At 33.2% G+C, this 24,652-nt stretch overlaps 1 protein-coding gene across 1 annotated transcript in view; it reads right to left on the reverse strand.

Annotated features, from left to right (window-relative positions):
* Positions 1-24,652, reverse strand: part of LOC148598966 (cell surface hyaluronidase-like) — a 41,110-nt gene that overhangs the window by 7,350 nt on the left and 9,108 nt on the right. The window contains exons 2-18 of the mRNA XM_088561130.1: positions 16,160-16,379; positions 12,004-12,143; positions 11,541-11,700; positions 11,004-11,165; positions 8,652-8,870; positions 7,960-8,055; positions 7,144-7,280; positions 6,501-6,573; positions 5,624-5,745; positions 4,997-5,139; positions 4,469-4,538; positions 3,690-3,830; positions 2,928-3,090; positions 2,292-2,355; positions 1,881-1,916; positions 1,557-1,655; positions 586-775 (exon numbers count right to left, since the gene is read on the reverse strand). Coding sequence (XP_088417256.1) covers positions 586-775; positions 1,557-1,655; positions 1,881-1,916; positions 2,292-2,355; positions 2,928-3,090; positions 3,690-3,830; positions 4,469-4,538; positions 4,997-5,139; positions 5,624-5,745; positions 6,501-6,573; positions 7,144-7,280; positions 7,960-8,055; positions 8,652-8,870; positions 11,004-11,165; positions 11,541-11,700; positions 12,004-12,143; positions 16,160-16,379 — 2,235 coding nt within the window. The remainder of the gene's footprint in view (positions 1-585; positions 776-1,556; positions 1,656-1,880; positions 1,917-2,291; positions 2,356-2,927; positions 3,091-3,689; positions 3,831-4,468; positions 4,539-4,996; positions 5,140-5,623; positions 5,746-6,500; positions 6,574-7,143; positions 7,281-7,959; positions 8,056-8,651; positions 8,871-11,003; positions 11,166-11,540; positions 11,701-12,003; positions 12,144-16,159; positions 16,380-24,652) is intronic.

Here is a 24,652-nt window from a genome sequence, read left to right on the forward strand (position 1 = left end):
TGCAGGTATAAACTTCAACACTTACATTGTACCAACAATACATCAATTACATATCCCTTCATTCAAAATAAAAAAAAATAATGGCGTTTAAATAATCACAATTAATGGCATTGTAATAAGATTTAAGATAAGATCTCATAAAACGAGTCCCATCCCTTTCTCCTCCATCCAATAACGAAAATCCTATTCAGAATTAAATCCGTATCCACACTTAACATTGCACATTTCTTATTCACCGTATACACCATTTCTTATTCACCGTATACACCATTTCAGTTTTCAACATTCACATTTTGTATAGCTTATAGTGTTTTATTTATACATTGTTGCCTAACAAACGATTATGTACAGTTCCGTGGTTCGTAGAAATCATATCACTAAATCCATTCATTTAATATATTTGCATTAAGTTCATGATTTAGTGTAAGTTTTCTATATGCAAAGATTGCTATCTTAGCCTATGACTTGTTCAAGTCCCGGTCTTAATTGACATTTTCCTCAAATATTTCCTCAACTCAAATTTCGAATCACTAGTACTTTAAAAAGAGAATTTGAGGACAATGAGGCCTAGTTTATGGTACTCACGTCACTAAATCCAAATTGAGCGTTCGAAACCCCATTCCTCGCCGACATACGTGCGGCATTATTTCTGTTGAATCCAATAGCACCCATTTTGTATTTTTCATTGTTTTTAAAATTGCTGAACCAGTTTCCATCGTAAATTACGGGTCCTTTTTTAATCTGTACACCTACGTGCATATTATTTCCGTCTAGTCTATGAAAAAAAAATAGTTGTATATTTAGTACATACTAATATCATTGACAGTGTACCGTTTGTTCAGCCAATATGCTGCTATTAACAAAATCGTAAAAAAAACTTACATTTTATCGAAACCACAAGGAAATTGTTCCAACAAACCACTTGGTAAAAGTGAACGGAAAAACCATGGTACTTATTCTTATGAACCTGGATTAGATTCATACATAAAGTTATTTTATAATTTAAATCAACATGTAAGATATATTTGGATATTGTCAGACAAACCTGTACGTTCACGTTAGATCGCGATGTTCATACACATTTTTACCGTTGAATATCAGTAATTGTGCTGGTTTCTGTCATGTTTTGTTTTAATTTTTCCATTTTGTTTGAAATCTAGTCATTGTTTTTGCCATATCTTTTTGGTCAAGTGGAGTTTTTATTATGTACACTCATACTTTAAAGTCTGTAAAACAATTTCCCATTAATGGCCGGTATTTAAAGCAACAAATAATTTTAAGTTTTCCATTTAACTTTTAGTGCGGTTTTTTATATTGACCGAATGGTTAATGTAATGTTTTCAATTTATATCGTAGATCAATTTAGTATCGCCATTTAGGATGTCAATCCTTTTTCTCTGCTAATTGATTTCGCGTCTTACATTTTGTTTAAGATTATGAACAGACTAATTCGAGTCGAATTATTTTGTCGTGTTTCACATGCTCGCGTTATAAACGAAAAGAGATGATTTCGTAATCGAGTTGGTTTACAATACTAGAATATGCTATATGCTAACCTTGGAAGAGATCTGGTGAAACCCCATGCAGGTACACCACGATTAGGGCTATCTCCAATGAAAATAGAGTTGAGTACTTGCTGGCCTCCGGGGAAATCTCTGTAATTGTAATGTTTTCATTTTCATTAACAAAAAAAAAAAAAAAAAAAAAAAAAAAAAAAAAATGGGCTATTCACTTTTTTAATCAAAACGTGGAAACCATAATCGGATTGATATAATCATAAAACAAATTGAATGGAAGATAATTATGTCGTACATTTGAAAAAAATAAAAAAAATAATTATCTTTAACTATTTTACCACATGGTGGTAAATGTAACCTTACCTTAAAAATACTGTTCCAACAAGACTGTCTGAGAATCTAGAATAAAACACATGTATGAAAGGTACGTTATGTAAAATTAATATTAAATTCTTCCTTTAAGTTTTACATGTATAATGATCTTTACAAATGTCCCAAAATGTATTGTTACACAACCATTTATATGTCCCTTCGGATACTTAAAAATATGACACTTTCCCTAGGTACGACGATTTACCTAGTTCATGCTCCACCTTTTGTTGTATCCAGTTTGCTGAACATTATTTACTCGCATGTTAACATGGATTCTTTTGTTGTGTCTGTGACTGTTTTAGGTATACGTACATGTACTAGTCTGTAGGTTTATAAGCTGTACATACCCTTGATTGCATTGATAATGTGCAACTTATTATGTGAAATGATTATTAAACGTACCCTGATTTGTCTAGAATGATACACCCGCCTCGTCCCCAAAAATTTCTTCTTGAGTTCTTGTAGCCTGTAATAGGATATTAGAAACGATGTAGTATATGAATCACGTCGTATCCTAAAATATTTGCGATCATTTTGAATTTGGGTTACAAATAAATTCTTGAAAGCTAATGAGTTGTAAACAAAATATATCCCTTGGATACTCATATGCTGTTACCATCTGCACATCGAAGGTATCGCGTTGTTCAATGATACAGTTTACAAACCACATTTTGTATGTTTTTGTCATACAATAAAGAATGTATCCAATCTTATTTATGTACATAGACAGAACATGGGTTTATCGAGACTAATTTTATTGGGTCATTTCGGTTTAATGCAATTTTATGCAACAATGCAATTAATCGTCTTTAACCAACATATAAAGTAACCAAAGCCTGTATTTCCTATACAAACTTTGTGTGCCTTCCTTCAAAAGGGGTATGACATTTGCAATGGATCACAATGTAATATGCACTACATATATCTCTACTGCCTATAACATTTCATGAAATATTGTGCAGTGTTACAAACAGACATACAAACGGACAGGGCAAACATAGCATGCATATGCCGCTTCTTTGAATATGCATTCTGTACCTGTAAAGCGATTGATATTAACACAGTCATCCACACACTTGGTTGGGTTTTTAATACAACTTATTGCTTCGTTTGTGTCTGGATTAATCATTGGTCGATATTTATTGTATCCGATGGAAGTGCCATCAGGTTGTAGTATGTTGTCCATAAATACTCCTGAATCCTACAAAGGGAACCACACTGTGACCAGAGCACTGTTTTACAAAGCACTCGTAAGACTTACGTACACGTAAATCCTTAAGTCTTAGGTAAGATTTGTAAAACGACACCCTGGCTCACTTACGCAAACTTCCATATAAAATTTAAACTTTTCAAACCCTTCCTGTGCTTTTGATCTCATGTATTTCATGCATCTGGGAATTATTATCTATTTTCTTCAACATCTCTATGCAATGAAAAACGTTCATATAAGAATTGAAACAAAGTTTATCAATGTTATTTGTTGTGCGTATTAAAACTGTTGGTGAACTAATGTAGATGTTCTGAAAAGTGTTAATAATTACTGTAACATTTTAATTGTCGTCAGTTTTACGTATTGATCAAATCAGCGCGAAAAAAGTACCATTGCAATTGAATTTTGATACGAAATTAATATCTCTGAGTATCCTAACTTGGCAGAATTATCTTACATATTCAATTCAAAATTTATACATTCATATTGTAAGATCCAGAAAGAAATGTCACTTTACCGATTGTGTAATTTTATACTGTTATATTGTTTTATCAAACATCAAAACAGTTCCAAGAAAAAGCCATTCTAACCCTGTTACTATGAGCTACGTTGTTATCGAACTGTGTGAGACGTGTGAATCTAGCTTCTTTTTCATGCATCCATTCCTCCGAAGGAGTATGACCATCTGGATATAGTGGATAATCTGGATAGTTCAACCAAAAACCTCTACACTGCACGAAATAAACAAACCAAAAATAAAAATAAAAATAAAATAAAAATGAACAAACATATTGACAAAAATATAAAGCAAGAAACTATAGATATTTGAAATAGAAGTCTACACCATTTAGTCGTATCGTATACAATTTGTTATCTTTCAGTGAAAATAGATTTGTCAAAAACGGAAAGTGTGTATAACCTAAAGCTCAGGAAACGACAAGTCTTTTCTAAAATGATACGTAAATATCATAACCAGGCGTCGATTTCACAAAAAAAGTGGTAAGTGTGAAATTGAACGTAAATAATGACGTCACAATGCTTTTTTCGATTGTGACGTCATTACTTACGATCAACTTTACTCTTACGACTATGTGAATTCGACGCCTGGTCCAAAATGCAACAAAATACTAATATCGTAAATTAGTCTGTGAGATTCAGGTTCAGCGTGAAAATGTTATCAGAAAAATCTAACATTTCTTTAATAACGAAATGCATCAAAAGCCCGCCATACATGCAGTATTATTTTCTTTTATTTGTAAATGAATTTCACTCTTTCATTTGGTTTGTGACATGCAAAATTCATAATGTTGCTGTTTGTTTTATTTTAACAATGACTTGTACCTGATATGTACATGAGTTATATATGTACCTCACTGCCCGCAGCTGCGTTGTTTGTGTAGATATTCCTCGGATTGGTGATCCAAAATGTGGTCGGACATCTGTTGAAGAAATTAATGTAAACGAATTTACATATATACCGGTATGGTATGTTGCTATTGCATGCTGCCATTGCATTTAACGATATATGGTAATGGCAAACAAAAATTATAATCAGCGGACGAATGGCTCAAGCTGTCCTCCGATATAATACCGCATACAAATATCACATGTTCCATATGTATACATTATGTACTAAATTGCGAATATTTACATGAATGGATTGGGCAAGAAGAATGTACCATTGAACAGGCCATTCTAAACATTTATCAATATAAACTCAGGTGTATTCAATCAGAAACTTTCAACCTTCGTATAGTAAGTGAGTGTACAGGTCATACTTAATATGTTCATAAATGTTGAGAAAAATCATTAAACAATTACACATTATTACAAAAATCTAAACGTGGAAATTACTCAAATGATAAGCTCTCCTCTAAAACAAATTGTTGTCACTTACTTGTCAGTTGGTATGAGTCCAAGACCAGTGGGTGGTTTCATTGTACCAAGGCCGAGGTTTCTATTAAAGGTGTTATTTTGCTCTGACCCATCTTCCAGGAAATATGAGTGCCCAATTGTATTATAGCAGACATTATTCTCGACCTGTAGGTTAAAAGAAGGTTAGACATCGGAGAGATAATCCTAAAACCCTTCCACAAAATTGGCATATATTTCAATTTATAAGACAGACAAGGGCAAGAAAAATGGACATGCCCAACAAATACTGTAAACGCGGTTTGAAAAAAAAAATAAAGTGTTATACAACCCAAAGCCAAAGATATCTAGAGAAGACACAATGACAAAAAAAAAAAAAAAAAAAAAAAAAAAAAATCTATATATTACTCTTGGTGTCTGTAAACCGATCTGCCAGTTTTCATGTTTTCAGATACTAATATTAATCGATGTTTTCATATAGTGTTTTGTAAGTCGTTTGGTCAATTATTTTGCGGTTTTTATTATTCACAATTTAGATTTAAAGGCTTAAATTTGGCGATATAGAAATTATTTCTTCTACTACTGAATCGGCAACACGTAACATTTTAATTAAGAATTTTTTATTTGCAAGAAACACGCTGAATAAACGTACCAAAACGCCGTGAGTGTTGTGTATGGTAACACATCTAGTGTTAGTATCATGTATAGAATTCTCTTTGAGCCATGGATCATTTGCAGCTCTTCCACCCATGTGGAAATGTAGCGAATACGATCCTGTTTTGGAAACATGATTGAAAAACAATGGTAACTGAATTTACAGACATACAAAAACTAAGTACATAAATAATGGTTATCTAATAAAAAACAGATATCAATTATTTTAAATTTTCTCTCTACGTATATTAATATTGCACCTGCTTCGATTATACTCTATGTTTGTAATGACATGTTGTGTGCAATTTCTTATGGTTTTAAAATGATCGAATGCTATTGTGTTGTGTAATCATTTCATAACACAGTATTGATTAAATTTTGTTTATTTAAGGAATGACCGAAATATGATTTCGATCTATGAAGAAATAATCTAAATCATTTCATGCATAGCAGGTTATTTTCAAGTGTGCACCACGGGCATTGATGCTATTTCAAATAGACTGAAAAATATAACAGTCATTCCTAATAATTTGATTTTAATATCGAAATTCAACAATTGAATCATAAAAAAAGATGATGACGTAATCGTCAAAACATAAAATTACGTCTATAAGATGATGGACAGAATATTTTGATCAAAACAGAAAGCGTGTTGCTTCTGAAATCAAATTATTAATAGTTAATCCCCACTATCTATTTCCTTCAATAGGGTAGCGAAAACTTTGACAATTTTATCTTCTGCAGTATTCTCAAATAAATCTCAGGCTTAAATCACAAACTACCATTTAAATTTAATAGATTTAGTCAGATCTGACTTGTTTTTGATATCATGAACACCCCTGTGCATTGCGTTAAGATTGGTGGATTCAACTTACCAAGAACTTCTTGCTGTCCTAAGTTCTCTAATTCTACTCCTTGCACGTGGGCAGATTTAAACCCAGGCATAATCTACGTGTTTTAAATAAAAGCAAAGATATATTTATTTCCAATATAAAGTATAATGAAATCTCAGTGAACCGTGTCCTACATAATATTGTTTTTTTTCTAATCCGATACAACAGTCGAACAATTGCTTGTTGATTTTTTCCTTCGAGGATAATTCTGTATTCATTGTGATCGAATTTATTTTTGCAGATTCAAACAATTCCAAGTCTATCTGCAAAAATGATATGCTTTGAAACATAATTTACCCTTTCTCAAATGGAACAAAAAATCCAATGGGTTGGTCTATGTAAAAATAACCTAACGGTTTGCATGCCGTTTATTGTGTAGTAAGGTCAGTTTTTGTCAAATATAAAACAAACATGTTTATCAAAATAAACCAAGGCGTCAATTAAGTTGAAACTGATTGAGAATTAAACTCAATGGTTAATAAATTAAAACACAGCTTCTAGCAACACGAATCAATTCTAGGCGGGAGGGTTCACCCAAACATTACATTGCAATCCTAATTAGTACTTACTATTCCGATGTCATTGTTAAACCAATGGACCATACCGTCAACATTGTACTATTTACCTTAATATGTCCTCCATAATACTCGCTAGTTTTAGCGTCTTCTGAATCAAATTTGACAGGTCGGGTTAATAAGCCAAGTTCAGCCCTGAAGTCAACACCTTTGTAAACCTCTCCGTAATGTACAAACTCAAGAGGTGCTGTATAAAATCAAAAGGGTCTATATATTCAACAAGTTAACTGATCAAAATAGAAAGATTAAAAGCATTGATCGATAGTTTTTATATGACTTTATACAGTTGATTTTCTACAATGATATAACTAATTACGGGATAACTCTGCTTTTGATTGATAAGTGATAGTGTTGGATTTTTGTGACTGTCATAGACATTTCAGAAGGTGTGGAGGATATATATATTTTGCAATGCGTATCCCCTTCTCCCAACAAAATTTATCAATTCCAATAGTTGTCAATCATACCTCAACATCATCGAACAAATCCTGCATGATCAATTCCTTTTGTGAATACGAACATTGAAACAACAGATAATGAGGCTCAGCATACGAGAGACGGAGCGTGTAAATTACATTTGACTTCGTTGATAATAATGAATAACTATGTTTTTATATCGCTGATGCCTAGACTGACAGCAACATGCAAGACTTCATATATCACACACAGAGTGTCTGTATAAACAAAATATTCAAACAATTACTTTCTAATTGCACACGTCATTTCAGGAAATACCATCGGACGATTTTGAGTCATTCATGTTTCAGAGCTCCTAAATATACAGGCCTCAGCCGATGCTCCAAACGTATTGCTACTAACTCTGATTACTTATGCGAAATTTTGAAAACGATAACGACAAAACTTACCACTAATACGAACGTTTGACCCACTGACTGATAAAACTTCAACTACTTCCGCCTGGTTCTGGTTATAATCAGTCGATGCTAAAACCAGCTTGTCACCTTAATACAAAACTAATATAGTTATCGTAGTTTTCCTGTCCTCTTTCGACTACTCTGGAGTTTTTATGAGCAACTCGTCGGGTGTTTCTAAAGAAGCAGCGGACGCTTACCTTTCCGATGCACCTGGTTCATGTTCCCAATTTGAGTGGAGTCCGAGTTGCCCTTTTGCTTTTGTTACTTTGTACGTATTATTTTAGTTACTTTATATCTTTTGTTGTATGTTTGTTTTCCATGTCTGGTCTTTGTCCCTGGATCACCTTCTTTTGATTACCGCTAGAACCGTGGTTTCCCTGATTACTCTTTAAATGCTGTTGAATACAAAACTTAACTAAAAACGCTGCTTATCTCCAGTTTGGACAGGCATGTTGTACGATTTAGACAGGCGTAAACGTATTGAAACCGATATGATTTGACTTTAGATATAAATTTGAATAGAAAGTTTAATTGATTACTCATTGATTACTTACCGAAATAAGTTTGATTGAACTGAAATGTACAAATACATCTTTGCTGATATTAACTGACAAAACCGGAAATGAAATATAAAAATATCAATCATAAAGTAGTATATTGCAAGTAAATATCTGATAAAAGACCTTTCACCCATGTAGAAGCATCATCCATGACTTTCAGCGTTGGTCGATAGAGTGCGTCGTCGTACACATGGAAGTTAACAATATTTCGACAGCCATCCCCATTTTTTGCGACAAAACTTTCCAAAACATAAGCATATCCACCAAAGTATCTTTTTAAGACAACACTGTGGTCAGCATCGACATTTCTCTCAAATTCTTCTAATAGAGTGTTGGTTTGTCCTAAAATAGAAATGCCGAGTTTTCTTAGAAGGAGTCAGTGTGCATATGAAAAAGGCATGATATTTTTATTAAGGATTAATCAAGAGTGACTATACTATAACATGCCTACCCTTCCGGAGCGCCAGAAGTTACTCCGATATTTTTGTGGGAGTTCATATTATAAGTTGTAACAATGACAATGTAACCATTGATTAAAGAGTAATCAAGGGAACCAAGGTTATAGCGGTAATCAAAAGAATGTAATCCGGGGACAAAGACCAGACATGGTAAACAGACATACACAACAAAGAACATAAAGAAACTAAAATCATACATACAAAGTAACAAAAGCAAATGAGCAACTCGGACTCCACTAAAAACTGGGAGCATGAACTAGGTACACCGGTAGGGTAAGCGTCCTCTGTTTTTCTAGAAACACCCGCCGAGTTGCTCATAAAATTCAAGTCCGGAGTAGACAAACGAGGACAGGAAAACTATAAAATGTTGTACAAATCAGTTTTCATGGTGCAGATGGATACACCATAACGATCCACGAGTTCATGGAATTGGAATTATAACTTTAAATTTCTTATGGATGCCGTCGAGGACTATGCAAGAAAATGGATAAAACAAGAAAAAAGAAGACATTGATTCTCTGTCAGAGTGGTTAAAGGCCGTGAGGTCTTTAATTTTGAAGCGAATGAAAGTTTTAAGTAGGTCAATGAGTGCCAAAGCTACATCGATTTTCAAAGACCCTGATGTAGCAAAAACGTTGTCTACTATACATAACAAATATGTTGTCATACCAGCAGACAAAGCCCAAAGCAACATTGCTTTTGTCTGCAAAACGTTTTACATCCAATGTTTATTATCAGAGGTAGACGTAGAAAATAATAGCAGTGATAAGACCTACACTGCTACCACACTCTCCAAAGAAGAGATTGTGGTACACCATAAATCTGTGCTATCCTCTTTTGGTCTCTCTACCAAGGAAGATGATTGTGATTTACCGTCTATGTACTGGATTCCTTAACTCCACAAGAATCTATACAAATAACGTTTCATAGCTGGATCTGCAAAATGTACCACTAAACCTCTTTCAAAACTTTTAACTTCTATACTCCCGACTGTCAAAGAGGGTCTACAGTCCTACCACAATACTTGTTACTCCCGTAGTGGTATTAATTCAATGTGGATCCTGAAAAATTCGAAGGATCTTTTGGAGACAATCAGTTCAAGACTATTATTTGAATATAATAGCATTAAAACCTATGATTTTGCAACACTGTATACTTCCATTTCCCATACTCAGTTAAAATCCCGACTTAAAAACATTATAAATCGTTGTTTTCTTCCAAAAAAAAGATAGTACACCTAGATACAAATATATAGTTCTTGTAGAGATTCTTCATACTTTGTAAGAAATAATTCCAAATCATCTTCCAAATATACAGAAGAAGATGTTTACAAAATGCTGGAGTTTTTAATCGACAATATATTTGTCCAGTGTGGTGGACGTGTTTTTAAACAAACGGTCGGCATTCCAATGGGAAAAATTGTGCTCCTTTACTTGCTGACCTATTTCTTCACTCTTGTGAGGCTGAATTTATAGCTGATTTGATCCGATAGAAAAAATATCGTTTAGCTAGATCCTTTAATCTCAGTTCCCGCTATATAGATGACGTATTATCTTTAAATAATCTTAATTTCGGGGATTTTATACATCGCATCAACTTTCCTTTCATCTGTTAGAGTTCTAGCGCGATACAAAAAGTCTGCGTAGTTTCGGCAAGCTCAGGCATAACGTATGAGTTGTGATATGAACACTCCATACGCAGGTGCCGAAGGGATGTTGTCACAGATAAAAGGAAAGTTGACAATTCTGAATGAAAAATCATCACGTTTGTCATAAAGTTTGGTCAATAGTTTTCATTTACCGTCGATTTCTAAGTGTAGGTCAAGATATGAGGCTGACTTGACAGTGTCTGTAGTATCCTTTATCTCAAGTTCTTTTGGGTAGATGCGATGTATCAAATCCCCCAAATTAGGATTGCTTAAAGATAATACGTCATCTATATAGCGGAAACTGAGAAAACATCACTATAAGTAACTATGATTTCTAATCAATCACATCTCATCACAAGTGATAATTACCTTTTATCATCAACATTCCGTAAGCGCTACCACTATCTACATTTCGTAAAGGAGTTTGAGAACCTGTCAAACTTTCAATGGCTTTAAAAACATCTGTGAGATCGTGAACCTTGTGAATTTTCCCCTTGATCGCAATGGCTACAACTTTCCCGTTAGCTATTTCTGAAAGTATGATTATTTGACAAATTATGTTACGCTTTAATTGCAAGGCACAGAAACCCATAGGTTCTCCGAATAATAACAATTCTTATGCAGCAATTCGGATAATTTGTAATATAACGTAAATTCTGATTGGTTGACATTTGTTCGTTTATAATCTCACAAGCATAATTTTACCACTTGATTGTGACGCCATATATAATTTCATTCTCGTTTCCTAGTTAAATATGGAATTAAACTTAAAATAAATGGAATGATTGAAATATTTTCAATACAGTGTAATGAACACCTGAAGGTAACTAGAAATGCGAGTTATTAAACGTGCACAGCGTAATTGAGGCTATATCATAACTATACTTTAAAAACATAGTTACGAACCTTTTAAATGTTCTACAAATTGTCCTATTCTCGCTTCAATCTCATCATCTTCTACGAGAAAGTCAAATCGCTTTGCAGATGAAAGAGATCCATCCGAGGGGTCGAGGATATACACAAGCAACCCTTTGTTGCATTTGTCATTGCAAAGGTCAAGATCATCCTTCATAAAAAATGAGATTAAAGGTTAAATTTGAATAATTATCTTTGTTATAAAATCTTAAATTGGTAATACAGTACGATTGAAAACTCAGGCTACTACAGTTTGCATCACTTGCAAACTTTATTAAATGCATTCACTTAATTACTGATTGCACGTATAAATATCTATAATGAAACTAATCAATGTTCTCCCATACAATTTCCAATGTATCTCTTTTTTTTTTGTAATTTTGTAATTCACATAAAATCGCTTTTCCAATGACCGTTAATCACGATCGGTTAGACTGGTTTTAAAATAACTAACCTTATCATCCAAAACGTCAGGAACTTCTTTAAATTTTGTTGCTGTTTCAGCTAATTTCGTCCATGACAATTTCTTAGGGCCATGTAACTCCAGTGTCCCCCCTTGTCGAACAAGGAGAACCTTGTCTTGATCAACATTACCTACAAATATATGATATGCAAGTTGCATAGAAATGATATGTTAGCCATATACAACAGATGTAAAACAAAAACAAAACAAAACAAAGCTTCACGGAAAGAGCAAAGATCAAATAAAATATAAATTAAAAAAAACAAAAACAAAATCCAAAATAAGAAAAAAAAGTTAATAGGACCCAAATAAGCAGACGTTTAGCTTAAATATATTTTTATTTATTAATATCAAACATATGTACAAAATAAATCAATCAAAGTTTGACAAACAGGATTCGGAAACAAGCACTAAGCTTTAATTAATCCGTCTCCTTATCAATACTGGCAATTTATACATTTAAACATACAACAAGCATTCTTAGGAAATAAGAAACATCATGTAAATGAACTACTATGTAAATCAATATAGATATTGATAATGAAGAGCAATTAAATTAAAAAAAAATTATATATGTAATCATGTTGGGAAGAATGAAAGGAGTATTGAAATGGAGTTCAACAGAAGCGTTTGCTCTGAACAATGTATTTTTGAACAAGTTTAAATGCATAAATATTTTCATCAAATTTAAGAATGTCTGACCCATACAATAACAAGTTTATATCGATAGGATAATTAAGTGTATTTAAAGTTAAATACATAGCTGCTGGTCATACTTATGACTTTGGAAAAAGAAAATAATAGGTTGATTCGACATGACCACATGAGCAGTTTCTAGAGTCTACAAGATTTGGCATGAACAGATGCTTGTTAAGGGAGCTGCTGTTCATGCGAAGCCTTGCATGTAGAACCTGTCCTTGCCTTGTCCCTGTATAATAATATTTTGGACATGTATTTTATGTGTCTCTAGGTTTCTCTTAAATATGCTTAATGAACCAGACATTCGTGTTTCCAATGGCAAACTTTTCCACAAACGGATAGTATTCAGAGTACCAATTTGTGCGTGTACGAAAATTAACAAAGTTATAAACTTGACGAGTGAAGTGACCGTGTCGATCACCAACTGAACTAGGAACAAGGCCACATAAATAACTTGGGGATTCCTTGTTTATAATCATATATAACAAAATAAGTCTATGTTTAGATGTCCACAGACTCTTTAAACCATTTTGTGTGAAAAGTCAAGATGAAGAAAAACGATCATTTCTTCCACTACCGTTTGTCAACAAAGGTATAGATGCAATTAATTTGGCTAACATGTTCCATCACAAAAACGTCACCAACAAAATTCCCCCTTATTTCAAAGACAAATCCATACCAATTATTTCATATTCCTATATTTCCTATATTTAACCCATTGCATCCACAATTTTCAATTATAAAAGGCTATTGCAGAACCTCGTGATTGAGGACTTCAAGGCTAAACCAACTGACTGTTCTTGCAAAACCTCTCCATTCAAATATGGTCCTTCTGGTCACGTTGTTACGGGAAGTTTAACCATTTTCAAAAACGAATCTCTGTGTAATACCCTTTCTAAAGGTCCCAAGTACCGTGAACCACGCTCCATAAATTGGAACTATAACTTTAAATTTCTTATGGATGCCGTCGAGGACTATGCAAGAATATGGATGAAACGAGAACAAGAAGACATTGATTCTCTGTCAGAGTGATTAAAGGCCGTGAGGTCTTTAATTTTGAAACAAATGAAAGTTTTAAGTAGGTCAATGAATGCCAAGGCTACATCAGCTTTCAAAGACCCTGATGTAGCAAAAACATTATCTACTATACATGACAAATATGTTGTCGTACCAGCAGACAAAGCCCAAAACAACATTGTTTTTGTCTGCAAAACGTTTTACATCCAATGTTTATTATCAGAGGTAGACGTAGAAAATAATAGCAGTGATAAGACCTATGCTGCTACCTCTCTCTCCAAAGAAGAGATTGTGGTACACCATAAATCTGTGCTATCCTCTTTTGGTCTCTCTACCAAGGACGATGATTGTGATTTACCGTCTATGTACTGTATTCCTTAACTCCACAAGAATCCATACAAATAACGTTTCATAGCTGGATCTGCAATGCCAGAGTCGCCCCTGGTAAATCCCGAGTGACTGGGAGTAATTATTTCATTTTGTATTATAAAGTTATGTACATGTTTGTATACACATCTCTCCATACATTTTGAAATAATGCTAAGTAATGAGATAGGTCTATCTTGACTTCGCCCGGAGAACCATTTTTAATAACTTGTGTTACATTCGCCCTCTTCCATTCATTCGGGAGGTCAGACGAAGATAACGACATATTAAATAGTTAACAAAAGGGATATTTTAAAATAGACGAGGCCTCCTTAAGAAGTCGAGGATTTATGGAATCTGGTCCAGAGGCTTTATTAATATTCAAAATAGAAAGTACATCTTCGACATCACTTTCATCTAAAACGATATTTTCGAATTTATGCTCTCAATTGATTGCAATGTCAGATAGTGTAGCTTTTGTGTCATCTAATTGTGTCTGCAAAGCAAAGTAGTCATTAAACCTGTTGCATTTACTTTTCATTTTTGGGTTTGCTAAGAAATGATTGTCATTAAAATCGCCAGTAATAATTATATAATCACAATTTACAACATTTCTTGCGAACTCCACAGTGTCTTCGACCTTTCTCCAAATGTCAACAGGACTGCCAGGAGGAATTTAAAAAGTCCCATTTTTGGTATGAACACTGACCTCGAGCCAAATAACCTCAACATCTGTCGGCTCAAATTCTAATCGTCTAATAGTATGAATATTTTCTCTAATGTATACATTGACCCCGCCCACATATACATTGACCCCGCCCACGTATACAATGACCCCACCCCCATATACAATGACCCCGCCCCCACTTTTATCAATGCCCCTATTCCTCCTAAAAGGCCTATGACAATGTAAGAGAAATAAATCATCATCGGCAACAGAAGTATTCAACCAGGTTTCAGTGAATGATAAAATATCGAATTCAGAATATTCAGCAGTTATTACATCTAGCTATGGAACTATACTTTGGATATTTAAATGCAAAAAAGATAACGAGGTGGAATATGTTCCAAATAAGCTTGAAATATCTGAGAATTTAGAGATATCACATTGTGAATCAGTCTCACTATCATCAATAAATGGACCAGGATTAGTTTCCAGTCCCGATATAATAAGTAGCATTTGAATAATAAAAATGACAAAGGAAATGTTTACAATATTGGTCGGGTCCACATACTTAGAACAAAAATTATTTTTCGAATTACACTTGGCTCTCTCAATAACAAAAGCATTGCAATATAACAAGAGTAAAAATCTAAATGATTGGTTTTTATCTGTAGTAAAAAATACTACGTACACAAACAGTACTTCATTTACATTCAATGAAGTTTTTGGACAAGTTTATAGGTCATCGCAAAATTACACACTCTAATGCGGTATTGCTCTACACATATACCCATGATTAAGTATGTAACATCAAAAAGGTGTGAAAAGAAACCGGGAGAGCGGGTTTTTCGCATACATTTTGTAAAATTCAGTGTTGTTTTACATATCTCATACAAGTTCAAAAATGATACATTTAGTATCGGATATATATACAATAACTGCACCTCAGATAAAGCAGTTGTGATAAAAAAAGAGGGAAGACATAGTGATGTGTAAGATGTTTGTTTATTTGTTGGGGTTTAACGCCCGAGCAGCAATATTTCAGCTATATTCAGGCGATGAACATGAAGTGGATGACAAAATGAACATGAAATGATGATGAAATTAAAAATGGGATCGGACACAAGGATAATGGGGTCGATACATTTTGATTGCCAATGGAAATAGGGAGAGGTGGGTAGGGTCGGGCAATTTAGCCTCCTCCTATGTTTCCTACTCCGGAAGAATACCACAGTAGGGTTCTTTAACGTGCGAGGAAAGTGCCATCTTTCCAAACACGGTGCACCACTATGGTTTGCGGTCAGGTTCTCCGTATTATAGCCTAACAACCCCAGCATGTAACACGCCAGGGGTACCCCATTCCACCGCCATGACAAATATTTGTAAAAATACTATACGTACCATGAAAGGTAACACGAGATTTTCCTCTGTATAAACATGTTTCTGAGCCTATCCAAAGTTCCCCATCTACATAAATTGCTTGGACGTTCAAATGGATGTCAAGAGTTGGATCGAATACAAGTTTCCCGCCACTTGCTATTGTAAGATGCCGTAGAGTTGGTGGTTCAACATCAAGTAAGACTTTTCCTGTGATTGTAGCGTCTTCGTTTTCTGTCGGAACCTGAAATAAAAATAAATGACTCGTGTAATTCATTGTTTCCCGGTCTAATTGGCGGCACTTTTTATTATTGTGGACGTGATACTGAATTTATCATTAAAGTTTTGTAGAAAATTGTTTCTGGGTAGAATGCATATGATCAGAAAATTTTTTCCAGTCTCTGTGGCATTATAAATTGCGGGAAATGTTGTTTCACAATATAATAAAATCCGTTCAACAGTAAAATTTCATGAACTAGTTTTCTAAAGAAATATATATATATACAATGCCAATGTTTGGTCGCTAGACCTAGACCACTCTAGGGCGCTGGACTTAGTGCAGGCGGTGTTGCCATATATGTCACAACAGTACCAGTTCGAGTCCCGCGGAGGGAGCGACCAAACATTTGCAAATTTGACAGTTCTAACATCGTTGGGAATTTTTCAGACCTTTCTATACGTTTATGTCTCTTCCCTGTATCAATTTGATCCGATGGAGCAGTGTAGCGAATAGAGTCGTCACATTCTGAGACGTTTGTATAATATTGATTTGTTGTGACATGCATCATTAATTTGATCCTCTATCCTACATAATAACATCTGAAATGAACAGTCCCGTACTACCATACATCGTGTACTAAGTTACAGGCCTAGATTAATCCTACGAGGAGGAATGATCCGGCCAGCGAAAGCTATATTTTTATATAGCCTAGCTGGCCGAGTGGTCTAGGGCGCTGGATTTAGTGCAGGCGGTGTTGCCATAGATGTCACAACGGTCACCGCGGATGGAGCGACCAAAAATTTGCATAGCAAATTTGACAGTTCTAACATCGTTGGGAATTTTTCAGACCTTTATATATATATATATATATATAAACATTTTAAATGTGTATTTCTAAATGAAAATTATTAAGGATATTTAATTGTTTTAAATTTAAGAAAAATTGGGCTGTAAAAGTTTTGAAAGTTCAAATCGTTTTTTTTTTCTGTTTTATTTGTTCATGATTTGATATAGAATATGATTTGGATGAGTTATTAAGGGAACCAAGATTCTAGCGGAAATAAAAAGAACGTAATCCAGGGATACAGACGAGACACGGAAAACAGATGAACACAACAAAAACACAAAGTAACTAAAATAATACATACAAAGTAACAAAAGTAAATGAGAAAGTGACTCCACTAAAAACTGGGAACACGGACCATGTGCACCGGTAGGGTTAGCGCTATCTGTTTTTTCTAGAAACACCCAGGGAGCTGCTAATAAAAAGTCATGTCTGGGGAGGACGATAGAGAAAGGAAAACTATCACGTTGAACAATCAGTTTTCATGATGATATGTCATAAGTTCGAAAACATTTGATTATTATCGGAGGATGATATTTTTGCCTGTAAAAACAAAACAATTTTTAATTGACATTTTGAATCATTTAAAAGGATTTTATTAGACTGAAAAGTCATGGGAAATGATGCTTTTTAATGATGTGTGAATCAGGCCATGAGTATATAATATTTATGCTACTTTTAATGTACAATGTTTTGGTAAATTCAAGGTTTATTACTTCAATTTATCTTAACGTACGTACGTACCTAACACCGTTTAATCATTTGCGAAAAACAAGTATAAAGCATCGTCGAAGCCTTTAAAAAAAGCTTTTAACTTCATTTGAAAAGTAATATTTTAGTTTTAATTGTTCATTATTTATTTAAATCACTGAACTTATATATGTTTTAAGGGCCACTTCGAAACAGGATGTCATAAACATTTGTATTGACGTAAAATAAAAGGAATCATGAAAGATCAGCAAAAAGGTCTCCCGAACCGAAACAAAATCTGTCTAGGTGCATTTTCAAGCCTGACTTATATTATTTTTTAGACAACAAGAAAATTAAGATAGTAACACTAAGTAAAACAACAAAGTGAATGTAGGTATTTGTATGTTTAACACACATTTAGTAAGGTGTCCATGCAAAAACAAGGCAGTGAGTGGCACATAACAATTCATAATTTCAAAAATGTTCATAAATTTCAATTCACAGATGCATCCTTTATCCATACAGATATATTAATGATGTATTGTTAATTAACACTTTTTTTCATTTGGTGAATAGTTACCTTCAATATATTCACCAAAGCTCGAGATAAAAGAGACCTTGGAAACAACTTGTTCAGCATTTTTTTAACCTTCTCTCGAATTCGACAGCAGTGGTCATGATTTGATTGAACGATAGGAAGTTTCTATCTCAAAGAAATAACTTAATAATTTCAGTTAGGATTTCACGTCTTATCGAATTGAGAACCCATCAAATTGACGCTTTCCGTTTTTGTCGAAGAGCAGAGGACGCTTAGCCTACCGGTGCACCTGGTCCATGCTCCCAGTTTTAAGTGGAGTCCGAGTTGCTCATTTGCTTTTGCTACTTTGTATGTATGATTTTAGTTACTTTATGTTCTTTGTTGTGTATTTTTGTTTTCCATGTCTGGTCTTCGTCCCTGGATTACATTATTTTGATTACTGCTATAACCTTGGTTCCCTTGATTATTCTTTAACAAAATTGGGTATCAACCTACGTAATCAACTAATAGAAATAAACCTTTTTAAGATATTTTATCAGTAAATTTAAAAGGTTTATTTATATATAATGTATTAATAAATACATTTAAAGGCCTGATTAAAACGTTACACTAATTTTGTGTAAATGATTTATATTCTTTACTTCAAAATAAATTCAAAGGAGATGTCCCTTGATCCCAAGCAGGCTTTTATATAGAGAAAGTTTTTAATTCAGTAATTATATATTTATTTATTGCACATTTATATTTAAAGGTGAGTTAAAAACTTGTTACATTTAACTCAATTGGTTCGAATTCAAGGTCATATTTAATTATCAGATAATTTTATTAAGGCATCAAATAACTTTATTGATAATAAAATATTTAAAATATGAAGTGTAATGGTTATTGCGATACTGGGTGCTATTGTACTATTGGATTAAGTTGCAATCATGTGAGATTTAATTAAACAGCCGTAAGCAATTAAATTTTCCAGTCGTGTAATACATGCACTGAAAAGCAATCAAGAAATTATAATTCTCACAATCTAAAATCTTTGGTATAAATATAATCATAGACATTATAAAACATTAGATAAGGAAGGTATAAAACATATGTCAAATTACAACTGATTTTAGCTAATTGTCATCTACCATTTGATTTTACTAATTCAACACGGTTATTATTGAATGGGGTTTTACAGTATCATTTAAGATTAGAAAAAATGTTTCTGTCGCAGTTTCACCCCGAGCGGATATGGAATTTCCCTGATTTATTTCGATTCCAATAGGACTAGTTTCTTCATATTTGTGTATAGACGCAGCCTATGTGTTGCACGAAATGTTGCTTATGTGCTTATCCCATTTTTTTTTTACCACGGCTATGATCTAAAAAGTTTTGAAGCACTTCATATAAGAATATTTTTATTCCGTGAGTAGACTGCTAGATAATTATAAAGTTCGAGCTCAAGCTTTTTGAATTCCTTCCTGACGAGTATGGTATATCGTACTATTGGCAACACCACTGCATCTCACACTAGCATAGGTTAGTTCTAATAATAATTTAAAACGGGTAACTATAACGATTGCGTCTCTGCCGCTATTTTCAAAATTGCCGCCAATGCGGTCAAAAATTTAAATTTATCCGATTTCGATGAAAATTGATATCTGAGTTCTTTGAGCCGCCCCAATTAACAATCTGTGGCTCCATTGGCCGTTTGACTTACGTGTCGGCCGCTATTTTTTTTAAATGGCCGCCACTGGGGTCGAAAATTATAAATTGTCAGATTTTGATGAAAATTGATATCTAGGTTTTTTTAAGACGTCACGATTCAGAATCTGCGGCTCAATCGATAATTTGAACTACGTATCGACCGCCATTTTCAAAATGGCCGCCAATGCGATAAAAAATTCAAAGTTGTTTGATATCAATGGAATTTGATATCCAGCTTTTTTACGCTGCCTCGATTTATAATATGCAGTTCAATTGCCGATGTATTTCTCAAAAATATAGATCAGGATACGGGAGGCGACTTCTCGTGGAAACGTAAATTTTAATTAGATGAATACTCTTACTGTTCATTTTTGGAAAAAATTTGAGTTTTTAGGTCCTTTCACAGTAACCCATCTCTCACAGGTTTGTCCTATCGCCTCTAAATTCTTTAGCCAAAAAAAAAAAAAAAAAAACACATACGAAAGACGTATTATCTAGGATTTGAGTAGTAAAGGAGGTAGTTCAGTTAATGCTTTCATTGACAAGATATTTATTTAGGAGAACAGGTTAATCTGAAATACCGGAACATAGATGCTTTGGTGGATTTGATCAAAGCTAAAGGTCCAGGGTGCTTAACTTTTAAGCGTGACTAAAGTAGGGCGTATCGCCAATTTTTTATTGATCCATAAGAAATACATTTTATGGGTTGTGTTTTGAATAATCATCTATTTTTTGACAGAGGTTAGCGATGGGATTGAGATCTGTAGCACAGATATGGCAAAGAATTACAAGCGCTATGGCTTCTATGCATAGGTCCACTGGCTTCGATATTATCAATATTATTAATTAAAAAGGAAGAATTTTTATGTATAGAAGTTTGAACTGGCTCAGAGATGTTTATGAAATAAGGGCTTTATCAAAATACCCTCAGATGTTAAAAAGATATTCTTTTGTGGAATACGTTTTTGCCCCATTATAACGGAGTGTCAATTATTGCTCTTGAAGAATGGTTGCATCCAGATTTACCTATGTCGTCTGATGCTTGTATCAGCGGATGTGGTGGATGGTTTAGAGGAAAATATTTCCATAAACAGTTTCCTAAATTCATTTTGGATAAGAATTTACACATGAACTCATTAGAACTTTTGGCTATTATGGTATGTCTTAAACTCTTGGGACCAGATTTAAAGTATAAGCGCTTAAAGTTGTATGGACAATACTGTATCTGTAAAGGTTCTTAACACTGGGAAATCCAGAGACGTTTTTTTCTGCAATCGTGTTTAAGAGAAATATGCCTTTTAGCTGCTGTTCATGTGTTGGAAATTAAAGCAGTTTATTTGCAAGGTTCTTCCAACAGAGTAGCAGATTTACTATCTCGCTGGCATTTGGACAAAAATAATAGTTTTCTTTTTCATGAGATAGTTCAAAAGGATTTCATGTTACTTGATAGAGTTTAACATTTCAGACGATTATTTTGAATTCAAACATGGTAGTCAATTTTTTAGATATATTTTGGAATAATGTAATTTTGACAAGTCCTTCTTTTTGCATCAAAAAGTCTTCTGTTTCAGCTTACTCTGAGAGTACTATAAAAAATCTGAAAGTTCACTGGAAAGCCTTTTTATAATTTTGTACATTTGTTTATTTATTCAATCCCTCAGCAGATCTTTTAAATCTGTCGATTCTATTAAGAATTACATAAGTGGAGTTCGTACTTTACATTTATTTTAGGCCATTCATTTCCGTCATTAGACGACTTTCATATTAAGTTATTATTTCGAGGTATTGCAAGAGAAAAGGCCCATTTAACTAAATGTGCTTCGCCTATTACGCCGCAAATTTTGTTGGAAATTTTAATGATGCTTCAGTTTGGTGTTTATTTTTATTTGCTTTTTATACGTGGATCAAGTGGATAATCTCACTGTCATGGTTTATAGAAGTGCACATCTAGTGGACATTGAAGAAAAAATTAAAAGAGGAGAGGTTTTTTAGAACAATTTTCTCACATTATTTAACATGGAGGCACTAATGATATTACCACAAATAAGATCCACAAGATTTTGTCAAATTTTAGATTTTTGTTCAAAGTTTGTTTCCAACATTTGGATTTCAATTTGTTCTGAAATAAACATAAAATTAAGTGAACTTTGTCTTAGAAACAATGTAAGATTTATTAAATGTTATAAAAGATTTGTAGTAAAGGGTCAATCTGTACGACAATTTTTCTCATATCGTGATGGCTTACACCTGAGCCATGAAGGTACCACGCAGTTAAGATGGTGTATTATCAATACAGTTCGTCATCTACAAAATAAATAAATTTCTTGTGTTAAAAAGAAAGCAAATATATTTAAGGACTTTTCTATAGTTATCTATATAGTGAAATTTTTATGTTGATGATAATTATTTCTATGATGTATTATATTTTTTCTTGTATTTTTGTAACATGTATATATCTACAAAATTTTGCTTTACATTTTAGGCCAACATCTACAATGGAGAACCTCATCCTTTGTCCAAGCTTGATAAGAGAGCAGATCATCTCTTTCAGCTGTTAGGGAAGTAGAGCTTTTACAAGGGAGAACATCATTTCTTGGAAGCTTATTCTACATCAGGGAGTAGAGCATCTCGTGTAGATTCTTTTCCTTTTTTATATAGTTTGTTTATATTGTGATATATACATGTTATTGCTTTATTTTAGTGTTTGGCGGGCTTGTTTGGCCGATTTATATGTTTTTGTGGCCCGCCTTACTCTGTTTCATATCATTTCGAGAAAAAGTGAGTGTGATAGAATTAATATTTTCATGATATTATGTTATTACCAAGCAGGAACCAATTTCCTGCTGTTTTCTGGCAAAATAAACAAATAATTTATTTTAACATTTGTTTGTCTATTTATACAAGAGTAATCGATTAGTTTTAATAATAAATTAAAACGGCTAGTTACGACGATTAAATAGTACTCTTCATGTACATGTATGTGTATAGCCAAGAGTAATTATTGACAGGGTATATATTTAGGTGAATACTTTTTCTGTTCATTAATAGTAAAATTTTGAGTTTCCCTCCCTTCCATTTATTCATTTATTGATTGTTTAATTTCCTTTTAATAGTTGTATTATTTACGGTCATTTATTCAGTTTATAAAGTTTCCTTCATTTCATATAGGGTATTTTTTTTACCGATTTATATATTTTTGTGGCCCGCCTTATTCTGTTTCATATGATTTCCAGAGAAATTGAGTGTGATAGAATTAATATTTTCATTATATAATGTTATTATCAACTAGGAACCAATTTCCTGCTGTTTTCTGGCAAATTATATAAATTATTTATTTTAATATTTGTTTGTCTATTTATACCTGAGTAATTTCAACTGTAACCGTCTTAACAATTCATTGACTTGTGATATACTTTTATGGTACATTTACCGAAGTGTGTATTGTTCCAACGTAAACTGCAAACGTAAACTGTATCGTGTTGCAAAATGTAATTTTCATCTAAAATATTTCTTGACGTTACTTTACAAAACCTTTGACAAATAGATGAGGATAATGATTCATTGATAACACAATGCATTTGCAAATAAAATCATAGTGGTTTACTCATTACTATAGATGGAAATCAGACAAAAGATTTTGAAGATAAGAATATTGTTTTATTCCTGTTTGTATCAAATAAAACAAATTCATCATGAAATCTAAACAAGCAGAACGAAATCATACGATTAAAAATATATAAAAAAGATTGTCTTTGTAAATGACCTCTGATAACATTTTGTTTTGCGTGAGCGAAAATCTTGAAATGTTCCATTTGCAGAGAGGTAAGACAGATATCAGTTTCGTGGTACAAATAATTAATCGTCTCCGTGGAGAAGATTATAAAGAATTGAAAGCAGATAACATGCACGAAGAAATTGGAAACCATCATCTCATTGGGTAAAAATCTCAAATAACGCAGAAGTGAAGCGCCGATTATTTATGATTGGCTGACAACATAACACACTCTAAAATCAATACGTAGAACCGTATGCGCCTACGGTATGTTATCATTATTTTAGCATCTTCTTTAGACTGATACTGGCTGAACGGAAACCAGTCTAAAATCAGAAAAATCGCTAAACTTCGTAAATAGTGGCAACGATCAAATTAAAAAAAAAAGAGTTACGTTATACATTCAATATGGTATTGATATGTATAATTTTGTCGTAAACATAGAAGAAAGTTTGATCATGCATGATTGACTTTTGTTACGTTTTATGTCAAAGTCAATTTCTAAGAAACCATGTACCCTAGGATGATGTAATGAGTTGTGGTAATATATCTTTGGGAGTCTGTCAGCTTCAAGATAGATAATCAATGTAAGAAGCATTAATGTGGAACATTCAAACTCTACCTTCCTGCAAGATTTCATCAAAATTCATAAAGTTTGATAGAGCTGCAGCTCTTAAACTATAAAAGATAGATAATCAGTATATGGAGAAAAGTCTACCCACCTGCAAAATTACATCAAAATCCAAAATGTTTTGAAACATTTC

Source organism: Perna viridis, chromosome 14, assembly GCF_037379345.1.
Source record: "Perna viridis isolate PV_CMFRI_1.1 ecotype Kerala chromosome 14, ASM3737934v1, whole genome shotgun sequence".
Taxonomy (NCBI): Eukaryota; Metazoa; Mollusca; class Bivalvia; order Mytilida; family Mytilidae; genus Perna; species Perna viridis.